Source organism: Leucopleurus acutus (assembly GCF_964270905.1).
Source record: "Leucopleurus acutus genome assembly, chromosome: 12".
Taxonomy (NCBI): Eukaryota; Metazoa; Chordata; class Mammalia; order Artiodactyla; family Delphinidae; genus Leucopleurus; species Leucopleurus acutus.
In genome coordinates this window covers 53,703,312-53,718,124 of record NC_139154.1, presented here as the reverse complement: position 1 = coordinate 53,718,124, position 14,813 = coordinate 53,703,312, and the positions used below count along the sequence as shown (strand labels likewise).

The window sequence follows — 14,813 nt, the reverse complement described above, 5'->3', positions numbered from 1 at the left end:
TTAACTGCTGTTTGTCTCATCTGTGTCCCTCTTGCACTGACTGCTTCTTAAGGAGAACTGCATATTTTAACTCTGAGTCCCCAACTCCTAGCACAGCAAGTGAACAGTGTACTATGAATGTTTGCCCGCCAAAAAATGTCACAGTTTTGTTCATTCTCTAATAACTGAAGAGTGATTGATTGGGGCTCTCTTAGTTAATTGGGGGTCATAAAAAGTATCACAGGTCCTTGGCACCATCCAGGCAGTAGCCCTACTAAGGTCATTTTCCTATCTTTCTGAAGTCTCCTAGGTCCTCCTCTTTATCTCTTGCTAAAGAGGCCCTCAACATATCCTCTTAAAAATCCATCTTTAATTCAATTAAAAACTTTGGCTGAAGGCTTCCTATGAGAAGGCTGAGTAGGAAGAGGCCCTTGCCATTATGAAGCTCACAGGGGAGGCAGGAACCAACATGAATAACTGTAAAGCTTAATGGGAACACGGGAAAGGTACAGATGATGGGACCTTCCTAGTGACCTCTAGAACATGCTTAGCCACCAACCCGGCAGCTCCTCTCCTCCAGAGAGTCATCCCTTTCCCCATATCCAGGATCTCCTGGGGCTCTTCTTTTTGCCCTGTTGATCTCACTGTGTAATAGGAATTCCGGCAATATTGCTGATTTAGTCATCTCTGTATTAAGCCTGAACTTTTTACCCTTCCTTCTGCCATATATTTCAGGCTAACTGGCTTATCTACTGCTGAACCCAACTAAGAAATCAAATAGGAATCACTCATTTTCTTAACAATTCTCCCATTCTTCTAATTGTCACTAAAATATTTCAAGGAAGAGCAATGAATCATCTCCTACTTTACTATTTCTCAACATGATTCCACTCTGTGAAATTCGTCACTTCTTTTATAAAATCTCTGGTATCCTCTGTGTTTCCTCGCTACTTACTGATAATACCTTAGGTTGTGATCTTTCTTGAACTCTGACCTTCTTTTACCCGTTAGCTCCATTCTTTCTTTCCAGTCTGCTGCCTAGAATCTGTTGCCCTCTACCTGGGCAACAAAGTGCCATAAACTTCCACTGGCCTGGAGATCAAGTCCCAGGTTGATATCCATCTTGTAGAGCCCTAGAGGTTATCCGAGACCACCTCCTTATTTTATCTGTGACTCAATATGGCCCTACAAAAGCTGTCAGGCTTTTGCAACTTTGCATGGGGAAGAATGGGCATAAACTTCTTGCTTAAAGAGAAGTCACTGATTAACAAATAATTGTCTAAAAAGTCTGATGACAGGAACTGAAGATGAATTCCCAGACTTTTTTCCAGGAAACCACCAAGAAAGAACAACACAAATATCTGGAACCAGAGAAACATATGCATTCAATTTGGGTTGCACTTATTGAGGCATTTCTAAACTATGCTGCTAGTAACTCTGCTGAAAGCCAGACTATATTTAAGTTGGGTTTCTTTCATAGGTCCAAGATTCCACAGAAATTCACAATTTGGCACGTGTAAGTCAAAACGTGAAACTGAGTGTGTTCTGAAGATCAAATGTATGCTGCCACATTCCTGAAGAGAGTATTAACACAGAATTTCCATGCTGTCTGTATGACATCGTTAACTTTGCTGGGGGAAGAGATTCTTACACTTTCAATTGAAAATGCCTTCCTGAATACGGAACTATCTTCAGAGTATTAGGTGAGGCTTAAAGTTTATGCCTATCATGCATTATTATTCAAATATGTTCCACGGTTATTCACATTGTCATCAATTATGTTTTCAGCATTAAAACAAACTCTGAAATCTACACCCATGTACAGAATGCTGACACGATCATGGGATTAGATAGAAGTAGGCTACTAACTTCAGGCAGAGCGAAGGATCACAAAGTTGCCTCCAGTGACGTGGCAAAGAGAGATGATTCAAAACAAGGTGAGTGCACATGGTATTATAAACAGACTCTAATCAGAGAAGGTGGGTGATGGAGCATATTCACAGATAGTCTTTTTTAAATGGTACTCTATCCCGCTTCAGGAATATTTTTCATTCGTTTGGATATCAGTTTTTCAAGCAGACATTAATTTATTCTGGAAATCAGGAATCACCGACGTGACTGAGAACAAAGTCAATTTAATACTGATTTATAGTCAATAAAACATCATATGTTTGGAGCAGTCACATATGAGTTCCTACCAAATCACAAACACAAATTTAATATACGGAGAGAAGACAGTATAATTAATTACTCAGATGGCTAAATGAGTTTTATGCACTTTAACTCTAGAAGTGCATATAATTTGCAATATGAAATCATGGTCTCTTTATACAAGGCTTGGTTTTACCTCTGTTTGGTCAAAAATTTGTGACAAGAGGAAACAGAAAAAATATTACTTCTAAGGCCAAATGTCTGTAATAAAAACAGGATTCAGGTGGTTTGGGGGGTATCTCTGGGCATTTTTATATAAATCAAGATTTTATTAAGATGTAAAAGACCCCAAATGGAAATACTGTCACATAAATTTATAATTCAAACCTTTCTTCTCAACTACATTAAATCCAAGCACATTTAATTTCTGTATTGGAAGTACTGAAAAATTTAAATTCACCTTGAAGGTAAATAAATATATGATATCAAATGAGGTACCAACTGCAGTATATTTAAATCTTGGGATCAGTAAGGCAAAGGCCCATGTCTTTTGTATCTCAGGGACACAAAGCTGAGTGTAGATAATGATACACAGAGTATAATATTCACAACTAAGAGAACAGACACCATATTCCCTTTTAAGAATACTGTGATTTGGGACATGTGAGAGGGATATAATTTATGACAATCAAGAACAAAAAAGTCATACATGTCCAGTAGCAATGGATTAAAAAATGACTCCAACAAGCTTTTATTTATACGTACTTTGGGATACACTACAGAGTTCCATAATGGCGGAGGAACAATGAGAAAAAAAAATTTATCCAGTATTAGAAATAAATAAGAGTATAGGTAAGTTTGCGTTTTCAATGGGAAAAAAGGCATGGATTTATTAAGACTAATAATTATAGGAAAACTTGTGGGGCAGTTAGGTGTAGCTAAAAATGATGGAACAAATGATCTAGACAATCTGATTTTTTAACCCCAGCATCAACAATAACTCAATGTGTTACACTGGGAAAAAAAAAAATTCACTGAATCTCATTGTCTTCCTTCCTTTCGCTATAAGTGTAACAATAATTGGCACGGCAATGTAGAGAAAATAGTGGGGAAAGATCTTGGGTTCAAATCTCAGTTCAATTACTTATTAGTGAGGAACATGCTAATTAACTTCTCTGACCTTCAGTTACTCATGCACAGAATGGATAAAAGAAAAGTTGCCTCTTCAATTCTTTACAAATTAAGTAAGGTAATTCAGCAACTGGCACATAGTAGGTATTCAGTTAAAGCTGTGCTGTGATTGGTGCTGTGTTCTTATTAGTACCTTGTGTCCACTGTACAGTCAGTCCTCCCTTACCCCCAGGGGATACATTATAAGACCTCCGGTGGATACCTGAAACCATGGATGGGCCTGAACCGTATATATACTACTTTTTTCTTATACATACATATAATAAAGTATAATTGATAAATTAGGCACAGTAAGAGATTAACAACACTAACTAAAATAGAATTATAACAGTATACTGTAATAAAAGTTATGTGAATGTAATTTCTCTCTCTTTCCATTATCTTATTGTACATATTTAATGCCTTTTTCATCTTAACTAAGGACTTATGCACTGTGGCCGTAACTTTTGCAGTTTGAGGGGTGACAACAAAGCTAGAACAAATTTCTTTTTCCCTCTTTGTCCTTACCATAGATCTTAGCAACCTCACCACATGATTTTTTTTCTTTCCTTAGTAAGTCAAGAACTTTCACCTGTTCATTTAAAAAAAAAGCACCTTTATGGCTTCTTTTTGGTATATCCAAATTGCTGAATCACTACCCTTGTGCTCTGGAACTATTATTAGGTAAAATAAGAGTTACTGGAACACAGGAACTGTGATACCTCGACAGTGGATCTGACGACGGAGGTGGCTACTAAGCGACTAACAGATGAGACACGTTGGACAAAGGGATGATACATGCTCCGGGTGGGATGAAATGGGATGGAACGAGATTTCATTACACTACTTAGAACAGTGAGCAATTTAAAACTTGTGAATTGTTTCTGGAATTTTCCACCTAATATTTTCTGACTGCAGCTGACTGTGGGTAACAAACTGCAGAAGGTGAAACCACAGGTAAGGGGAGGAGGACTGCTGTTTAGGAGATTAAACATGATAGCACTTTGAAAAAACATAAAATCCTGTCCTCTATAATTGTGACCAAAACATTAGTGAGGCTTTTGGGGGAGAGGAGAAGCTGGATACTGGATAAAAACAGGGATCAGGAAAAAAAAAAAAAAAGCAGATACATATCAGCTACGGGACAAAATTAAATAGACCCATGAAGGAGATAAAAAAGCTAGAAGATAATTTAGAATCAAGTACCAAGGTTGGCCCATGGAAGGAACAGCAAAGTACAGGTGATCTCAGTTACCACAGAAAGCACACAAAGCTAGGACACAGTTCCAAAACACATGAGTTTCAGTTAACCTGGTGCAGTGCAAAGCGAGAACTTCCTGTACTTGACGTAGACTCAAGAAAAATATTATACAAATACAAATTGGCATAGCTCACTGACATACAAAGTGGTAAAACCGCAGACTATCATCAGGAAGCAACGCAGAACTGAACAATAATGTAAATTATAATTTAGAAGATGGAGAGAGAGAGAAGTACCTTGACATCCTTTATTGTCATTTAGCTGGAATCCATCCGGACAAGTACAATCATAGGACCCTTCAGTATTAATGCAGTCTCCTCCCTGGCAAACACTCTTGTCCTCCAAGCACTCGTTGATATCTACAAGTCAATTGACAAAACAAAATGTATTTAGAAAAACATTTTCCTTATGTTTACACACCAGACTCATAAATGAACACTATTTTACATCTCTCATAACGCATGATTTTAAATGGATGACGTTTACCTTTTAGAGTTTTTGAGAAATGAAATATTTTGAAAGGATTTTAGCTTTGCACAATAAATAAACAAGTTTTAACATCAAATCAAATCAATTCAAAGAGGAAAGTAAAGATTCTATAACAAACATTAATTTACTTGGTTAAATTCTCTGTGATGATAGAGAATAAAATTATTCCTCAAATAAGAATATCTTGAGCATCTATTTATACAAGATCCTATATTATGTATTACAGGAAAGATTTTAAAAGTACTTGGCATGCTCCCTGCCTCCAAAGGAAAATGATTGTACCAAAAAACCCAAATTATATTAATAAGAAAAAACACAAAAATATTGAGTTGCTTTATAAGTTCAAAATAATTTAACATAAGAATTGTCAAAAAAGATATTTGTCAAAAGACTAAAACCAACTTCCAGTGTCACATGAATTTAGAGAAGAGACACTACAGAGGTCAAAGGTGGCCTGGGTAACATAAGGAACTTACTTGGAGCCTTGACAGCAGGGTGGAAAGTGGCAGAGCGGGAAGAAGAGCTTTTGGCGGGCAAGGGAGTCAACAAAATCAAAAGTCACTTACTCAGCAGTTATCACAAGCAGGTATAATGTTGCCTGGATTTTTTCTAACGTATGTACTTATAACAAATATGCAACTAAAAATGGTTTATGTAACCAATAATGGGTCTTGACTGTGAGCATGTAAGACAATTAATGACCCCCCCTTGCTGCATGAACTCGAGGCAGATCTTTCACTAGGGCTGTTTATTACCTCATTTACTCCTAGTCAGAGCTCATTATTCCTAACACACTCCATGAGCCCCGATTCTGTTGTATGTGTAGGATTCAAATTATTAGCACTGAAGAAACCTAAAGAACAAAACCTTCTTTGTTTTCTCAGAAATTTGGCATGTTATGGCATTTCTTGCTAATAATTATGATTGCTGCTAAAATACATGAGGAGGTCCAGGAAGAAGTGAATATGGAGACGGTTGCTGCCTTATTCTCCTGGCTGTCTGGTTGAAAATGTGGGCACAGGAATTAAATATTCCTCATAGAACCCAAGCAACTAATTAACTGCCTTCTGTACCATTCATGGGGCAGATAAAAGAGAAGCACCTTATAATTTCATTCTATCAAAATAAATTATTGTGAGGTTCACCCATTTTTAAAGTGTTTCTGAATACTAGATCCTAAAATGTAAAACAATGCTGATGTGACTCCGTCACAACTAAAGTGATTTATCACTTCTTCTTTAGTGTGTTTCTCCAACTTCACTGAAGTATAATTTACATAAAACGAATGTGTCTAAGAGTCCAGTTCAATGAGTTTTGACAAATGTAGACACATTCTTGTGACCACCATCACAATCAAGGCACAGGCATTTCTGTATCAATTTATATCTGTAAGGATCCACTGCTGGATTCTTAACATCATTGCAAATGCAATGTTTTTTAAGGAATTAATGACACACCTTTGTAAGAATGTCATTCTGTAGTGACAAACATAAAGCTTGGTGACATTTTCCTTAGTCTCTTTTTCCAGTCTGTCCTTAAAATCTCCGTTCCTGTTAATCTAATGCCTTGGGTGTTATAATTTCTGTGAAAGAATCTGTAAAGGAACCATCATGCACAATTAAGAAAGATAACAGCACGGAGGACTAAGTGTCTCCTGCAAAGCCTGACTATGCCAACAAAGGTTTTATTCACTGATTAACTGACCTTTGGTAGATCAAGATTCCTGAAAGTGGAACCAAATTTAATTGAGAAAAGGTTTTTAGATATAAATTCTGTGAAAATAATTCTTAAGCCCCAACTCTCTGCTTATTTCATGATTTTGAAGTGGTTGAGCCAAATGGGGATATTCTAGTCTACTGTTTATGGATTTTTGTCATAAAACATGTACTAAAGGGGCTTCCCTGGTGGCACAGCAGTTAAGAATCCGCCTGCCAATGCAGGGGACACGGGTTCGAGCCCTGGTCTGGGAAGATCCCACATGCCATGGAGCAACTAAGCCCATGCGCCACAACTACTGAGCCTGTGCTCTACAGCCCATGAGCCACAACTACTGAGCCCGCGTGCTGCAACTACTGAAGCCCACGTGCCTAGAGCCTGTGCTCTGCCACAAGAGAAGCCACCACAATAGAAGCCCGTGCACTGCAACGAAGAGTAGCCCCCGCTCGCCGCAACTAGAGAAAGCCTGCACGCAGCAACAAAGACCCAATGCAGCCCAAAAAAAACAACCATGCACTGAAGGAATAACCTGGACCAATCATTACCGAAAAGGTATAGGCATTTCCATTGCCCCAAAAGGTTACTTGTACCCCTATTCTGTTTGGCTTCTTCTGCTCAGCATAGTGTTTTTGAGAGTCATCCAGGCTGTCATGTGTATCAATGGCTCTCTCCTCATTATTGCTGAGTAGTGTTCTATTGTATGAATGTACCACGATTTGTTTACCCTTCACCTATAATGAGTATTTGGACTCTTTACAGTTCTGCTATTATGAATGAAGTTTTGATAAACATTCATGTTTAAGTCTTTGTGTGCATATATGCTTTCATTTTCCTTGAGTAAATTCCTAGGAATAGAATGGCTGGGTCACATAGTAGGTTTCACTTTTAAAGTTTCTAATGTGGCTGTATCATGTTACATTCCCACCAGCAAGGTAAGAGAGTTCCAACTGTTCCATATTTATTCTAATAGCTCCACAGCCATTCTAACAGGTGTTGAGTTGGAGGTCCATTTTTAGATTTACCTTTCTTTCTTTGCTCTTTCGGAAACTGAGACAACAAAATAAGAAAAGGCACATTTGATCATTAGCATTACGTGACAAATCTCAATTCAAAATAGAGCAAGTAGAGTCCTGAGGATATGAATTTCAGGAACAACACTCTATTACCAATATATGTGCCTCAGCATAATGGAAACGTGTCAGCTTTGTTCACCCTATCCTAAAATAATTTTCATTCACTTTCCAAAATCTAAGAGAAATAATGTAATATGAGAGTAAAAGGAAGCATTTTAAAAATGTTTATAAATAATTGTACAGATTTTAAAACCCAGTGCACTATGTTAGAGTCTGGTTTAGTTTAAAAATTTTGCAAGATCTCTATCTTCAAAAGCAAAAAAAAAGAGTAGGTGGAATACTAAGAGAGCCCGATGTGGGATTGTCTGACACCACCGACTAGGGTGATTTTCTTCTAGGAGTTGGCCATCCGGCTTTAAGGATAGCAACAGTCAGTCGTGGTCACCTCTCCACTGAGACTGCTTTGGCAGTCACCAAGGACCTCCACCTGACTAGATGCCATGGTCAACTTTTGGTCCTCATCTTGCCTAGCAGCAATGTTTGACACAAGCTCATCACGCCCTCTTTGAAATGTTCTCTTGGATTCTGGTTTTGCTCCTTCACTTGCCACTTTTTCTCAATCCCCTCTGCTTGTTCCTTATCACCTCCTCACTTCTAAATAAATGAGGGACAAGGACTCAGTCTTTGGACAACTTCTCTCTTCTAGCTACATTCACTCCCTTGGTGATCCCATCCAACTTCATGGCTTTAAACACTGTCTACATGCTGATGTATCCCAGCTCAGAACTCACCCCTGAATTCCAAACACATAGGTCCAATTGTCTTTCGGATATCTTCATGTGGATACCCACTGTAGGCAACACAAACTGAAAATGCCCAAGTCAAGCTCTTAATCTCCTCCACAAAGCCTTTTCATGGAACACTCCCCCAGAAAAAATCAAATGTCATCATCTCAGGCTAACCTCTGCTTGCCTACTTATTTAAGACCATCACTCTCCCTCCCTCCCTCCGCACCCCCCATGTACCCCACTTTAATTTTCCCCTTAACATTTACTGCCATTTAACAAACTATATAGTTTATTTAGTTATCATTTTTATTGTTATCTCCCTCACTAAAATGTAAGCTCCACGAGGGCAGGACTTTTTGTCTGCTTGGTTTATTGCTGTACATCCTGCACCTAGAACAGTGCCTGGCACATCCTTGACACTCAAATTTTTGTTGAATGAATGCATAAATGAATAAATGGATGACTCTGACTTGGAAAGAAATGTCAGAAGGTAAGAAATACTAGCACTTCTTCCCTTTTTCGATTTGGTCTGCAAAGAAATGACCAACAGAGAAGGGCCATAGGAAGACAGAGTAAATCATGAATCTTCTTCTCAGGCTTTGCAAGGGACTAGCATGGAGCAACCACAGCAAGGGGCTGGGGAAGGTGCCAAGGTAGGCATGGAAGCAGAGACTGTGCCTGGAGGGAAAACAAGTCAGAGGCAGAGCCTTTGAAGGCTGAGATGCCAAGACCTCTAATAACCAGGACAACTGAGGCCACCCAGAATCACAGAGTGAGTGGCTACTGAGTGTGCTGGCATACGTTGCCCACAGAAATCAGCACAATGCTTGGGATTCTGACTCCACGAGAAGGCCAGCAGGACTGCAGGATAACGCTGTACGAAAACAAGTCTCTGCCAGAGTTAGAAGAGGAAAATTACACATGTAAATAGAAATGCCGACAAGAAAGAGGGCTCTTCCACCCACAGCTGTGAAAGGTAAGTGAGCCGTCACAGCTCAGTTAATTACAGCTGCATAAGACTGGGAAGGGTCAGAAACAGTGCTAGTTGGGAATTAGCAGGCTGAAGTGCTAATATCGTTTCAAAGGGAGCTCTGAATTAATTGACTGGACTCCAGTCCTATTTATAACCTAAGACACTAGGGAAATTAGTCCTGACTTGAAAAAGAGTCTGATTATATACTTAAAAAGAAGCTTTCTTATGGAACATATATATTAATAACGCCAAGGAAGCTGGGGAAACGTTTTTATTTGGCTTTTCATGAAATGGATGGTTTTAGAATAAAAATATTGGACTTCTGGTGAAATGGTTACATATTAAAACAGCCAAAATAGAGGAACATGTCCTATAATAAGCACCCATTACCCAAGACTTAGTCAATGGCCTGGTTATCCTCTTGGCTAGGCCAGGAATTAGGGCGAAAAACATACTGGTGGTCAGTGTAGGTTTCCAGTGCCTTAGCATGTGCCCTACCACCTACTTACTTCTAGAATAGGTTCTTCCATGACTGGCTCCCAGAAACACGGCTGCCTCTTCCATCTTGCATTGCCACTATGTTGAATCATCAACATTTACCCATATATTGGAGAGTTCCCCATCCACAGTTTTCAGACAACCCATTATTATTGTTATTATGACTTATCACTTGATCATTTGCCTATTTTTTCAATAGGTATGTTGGTTACAACTTTTCACTGGTTGTATTAACCCTCTGAAAAACATTATTACCTTAGGATAAAATCCTAGAAGATGACCCACTGATTCAACAATAATGTACATTTTAACACCTCTGAAATGGTACCAATTGCCCTCCAGACAGGTTGTGACTGTTTGAGCCAAGTTCTCTGGTCAGAAGGGAAGGATACAATACAGTTGATCTTTCCCAACCAATGGGACTGAAAAGTCCAAAAGTATCTGGGGCCACTGAAGCATGTGCCACAAAACCAATCAGTGAAAAGCTCATTCTCTTCTATCAAAGGTGGGGTTCAGACCCTCAAGCAGACACCACCTCACCATGTGAGGCAAACCCTGCCATGTTCACATTTCTGCTTTCATAACTGACGGGGTCTAAATGCAGCAAATCAGCAGATGAGTGGGAAAAACACACAGTGAACACAGAGAATTCGTAAGTGATAGGCTGGTGACAGGCAGCTTCAGCAGCTCTGACCACCCAAAGGGGTTCTGAGCCAAGGCAGGTAGTGAAAGTGGTTAACAGCTCACAAATGCTGTACACATGGGTTATCTTGAAGAAATATTTTATGTGAAAAGCTCAAAATTGAATTAAAGTCTGGCTTTAAAAACTTTACATTTTTCTGGAAAATTAACTTGTCTTTACTTACTTGGATCGTTGGTACCACTGGTCCTGCATCCCAGTGGATGCTATACAGAACTATACACCCAGGATAAACCATCCACAGCTGAGAAAAGTTAAACTGATTCTTTATTCATTTCGCTGGCATAATTCTCCTGGCATAACTGCTCTGAGTAGTGTAAGGAAAACCTTGCTTCTATGCACTTCTTGGCACTATTTGTGTGACCATGGGGAAAATATCTTGCAGGGACCTCGTGTCCTCAACTGTGAAGTCAAAAGTGTGGGGTCAAGGACAGAGGCCAGGATGATGTCCAGATTTCCCTGATCCTGATTCTCACATTTTATGATTCTGCAATCAATTCTCACCTTCACAATGGTCTCCAAGGGCGGACGCTCTGTAACCCTGGTCACAAACACAGCGGAAGGAGCCCTCCGTGTTCCTGCACTGCCCATTACTGCAGAGGTGACGGTGCTGGCATTCATCAATATCTATGAGCAAGAGAGTAAAAAGAAACTTAGAAGTGGTGCTTTAAAAGTGAGTTTTTAATCATTCATGTAAAGGAGGTCTATAAACTATCTGGTTTCTAATTAATTTAGAATTTTCATTATGTGATTCAAACTGACCTCTAGTAGAAGGTCACTCATTAATATCCCTGTAGGGAAAACCAGATGAGCTTAAAAATTTAAGCAATGAGCTGAGAATCTGTACATATTAATTCCACTGGTCACTGATGAGGGGCAAATACTTGGCTGTAATCTGGGAATCACACGAAGCTTCTTGGAATTCCTTCTATAGGTTCAAGTTTAACACTCTGAGTTTAAAAGCACTAAGGCCTGTGATAGTCTAAAGCAGGGGTCAGCAAGCTACAGCCCACCACTGCCCATTATTATAAATAAAGTTTTATTGGAAAATAGCACCACACATTCATATACTATCTGGCCCTTTACAGGAGAAGTTTGCTGACCCCCCTAATTGAAAAGTGTCATGGCGTGAAGGTCTTCAATTCTTTTCCAGTAATTTACCCTTTAGACCCCTAGCAATCAGGCTTCCACCTTCCCTCTCTCTCAATGATTTTCTGGGCAAATCTAATGGTCCTTCAAATGGGCTCTCAGCCCATTTGATACCTACATTGCTTCTGAATCTCTCTTGCTTGACACACACATCCTCTGCTTAGAGATTATTTGTTTTGTAACCGCAATCCTGAGCTCAGGCTCACACACGTGCCTGCATCATATCCACACATAAGAGGCATGATAATATATTGCATGTATTCCATCATTTACCTTCACCATCAGATTCTGACTTTCCTGAGGCAGGGCCTCTGTCTACCACATCTTTTTTTACTCCTTAGATGACCTAGTGTTTCAACAATCAGCAGGCACTTATTTCATGCTGTTTGCTGATCAACTTTATTCATCACATTTTGCATATGTGTATCTACTTCTGGCAATGTGATTCTGCAAGAGTTAACACCACAGGGACCCTACACCACTGTTCTATCCTACTCTGCTTTATAGCATCATTCTGATCATCCTGGCATTTAGCACCTAACATTGGTTTGCCCCTATTTCTAACCTGGTGGGTGATTCTCCTGTGTCTGACTTATCTCTAGGAGTGACATCACTGGCTCTTCAAAAGGAAGGACTATGAACACGATAGCCTTATTACATTATGGGTGGACGTCTACCCTTATCACACACACTGTAAAGGTCAGGATTCATTAAATAAAGTATAAAAACTATGAGAGGGACTAGAATCTAGAACAAATTACTTAATTTATCTGTGTACATGAGTGTGTTTGTTTGATCATTCTTCACCTCTAGATTAGGTATTGTAATGACTCTCTTTGTTCTAGAAAGGGATAATTGAAGAAGGTTATGATAATATTGGTAGATCCCTTTGTAGGACCACCATACATTGTCTCTTTTATAACACTACCTCAGGAGACCTTTCTACTTATTAAATATCTAAAGTTTACATACAGACATGGATATGATTTGTTTCCCTATAATAAAACAACTGATCAAGTACAATGTGTATTCTTAAATAAATGACGTTTAAATGACATTTCTTTTCAGGAACTCTGGACACTTGTGCTTGTCACTGGTGATACCATAGTATTTTCAAGCTCAGGAAGCATATACTTGTTGGGAAGTGAAGTACAGTTGACCCTTGAACAATGAGGGGGTTAGGGGGCCCAACCACCACACAGTCAAAAATTTGCATTTAACCTGACAGTTGGTCTTCTGTCTCCACAGTTCTGCATCTGAGGATTCAACCAACCACAGATCGTGTAGTACTCTACTAAGTATTCACTGAAAAAAATCTGCATATAAATGGACCCATGCAGTTCAAACATGTGTTGTTGAAGGGCCAATCTGTAATTCTGTATGAAGTTCAATGAAGAAAAATACTTTTTTTTAAGTCTAAGGTCAACCCCAGTGAGGTCCAAAATCCTCACTATCACCTGTAGGAACAGGGTATATTTCACAAACTTTATCCCTGAGTATAAGGGGGATGCTATTTCAGTCTTCCTGAAAAGTCTTGTTTAGTGATTATTTTTTTTAAAGTAAGAATTTTAAAAAGCTCAATGCATACAAAAACTAGATCATTAATATTCCAAAACATAATACCAGGCTGACATAATTCGCTTCTAGGTGTTAATCCTATTAGGTGAAACTTTCAAATGATTTTAATACAATTGATTTTCTGCAAGTAAGGAATTACACAGAGTAACCATTTTTCTTTCCAATAGTAATGCCCAGCCACTGACCACTAATACCTTAGTTTTCAAATTTAGACTTTTCCCATCCTGTTTCATTGACTTTTCTGACTTAAGTGTAAGTCCCTTGATTTCTGGCACAGTAAAACAATCACGTAGGTAGTTTCTCAAAACCCACTCACTTTACTGAGTGCACTTTTTATTGTAGGCACGTGCCTTAAACTGCAATCACAGTAGTTCATGGTGCTACACTCCTACCTTCACACTGGTCTTTTGTTGCTGACAGCTGGTAGCCCTGCCCACAGGTACACCTGAAGGAGCCCTCGGTGTTCTTGCACTGCCCGTTTATGCACAGATTCCCTTGCTGACATTCGTCAACATCTGTAAACACAATGACAATTGTTTACATTAGTTCTTATATCTAAACACCCCATTAGCTAAAGTTTGAGACTGTAAACCAAGCTACTGCCCTCAAAGCCTTCCATTTCCAGGCTGGCCTTTTAAGGCATGAACCACAATAGAAACTTTTTAATAAGCAGAGAAAAAGGCTCTGCCCTTTCCAATGCATTCTGGGGTGATTATCACAAAAATAATAGTACTTCTCCTAGGTGAGGCACTCTACGTTTTAGTTTGAATCAGCCCACCAGTGTACCAACCATCAACCTCAGTATGCTGAACTGTAGACAAGAAATAATTACAAATAGATGACAAATTTATGATGAAGTAAAATTGTTTTCAATACAACATCAAGCTCTTTGCCATCTCTTTCTCTCATACTTTGGATATAGCACAAACACAATATGAAATATTTTAGAGTTGAAAAAAGAAAGAACCTCAGCACAAATGGCTACGAGGCAGTTTGCAGACCTGTAGAAGGCAGAAAAAAGGCAGAATTCAAACTCTCCCAAGAATTTAAAAAACAAAACCATAATGGAGGCAGTTATGGGAGGAAATAGAGATTTCTACTGTACTAGAAGAACCTGGAAAAGTATAAGGTCAAACAGTTGTGTTAAAGGACACTGAGCTCATTTTCAAAGTAACAAGGAAAGCCAAGAGGCATGATGTTTTGATGATAGATGTTGGAATGTCTAAGGAGAAAGTGATGAGTGAGGACTTTTTTTCAAATGCCTTGAATAAACATAGAGCTCTTGACT

The 14,813-nt window shown here is 38.9% G+C and overlaps 1 protein-coding gene across 5 annotated transcripts in view; it reads right to left on the bottom strand.

Annotated features, from left to right (window-relative positions):
* LTBP1 (latent transforming growth factor beta binding protein 1) overlaps positions 1 to 14,813 on the bottom strand; it is a 427,411-nt gene that overhangs the window by 80,320 nt on the left and 332,278 nt on the right. For all 5 annotated transcript variants that reach the window (XM_082852057.1, XM_082852058.1, XM_082852059.1 and 2 more), the window contains 3 exons: positions 13,918 to 14,040; positions 11,303 to 11,425; positions 4,798 to 4,920 (listed from right to left, as the gene is read on the bottom strand). In XM_082852057.1, the coding sequence (XP_082708183.1) occupies positions 4,798 to 4,920; positions 11,303 to 11,425; positions 13,918 to 14,040 (369 nt within the window). The remainder of the gene's footprint in view (positions 1 to 4,797; positions 4,921 to 11,302; positions 11,426 to 13,917; positions 14,041 to 14,813) is intronic.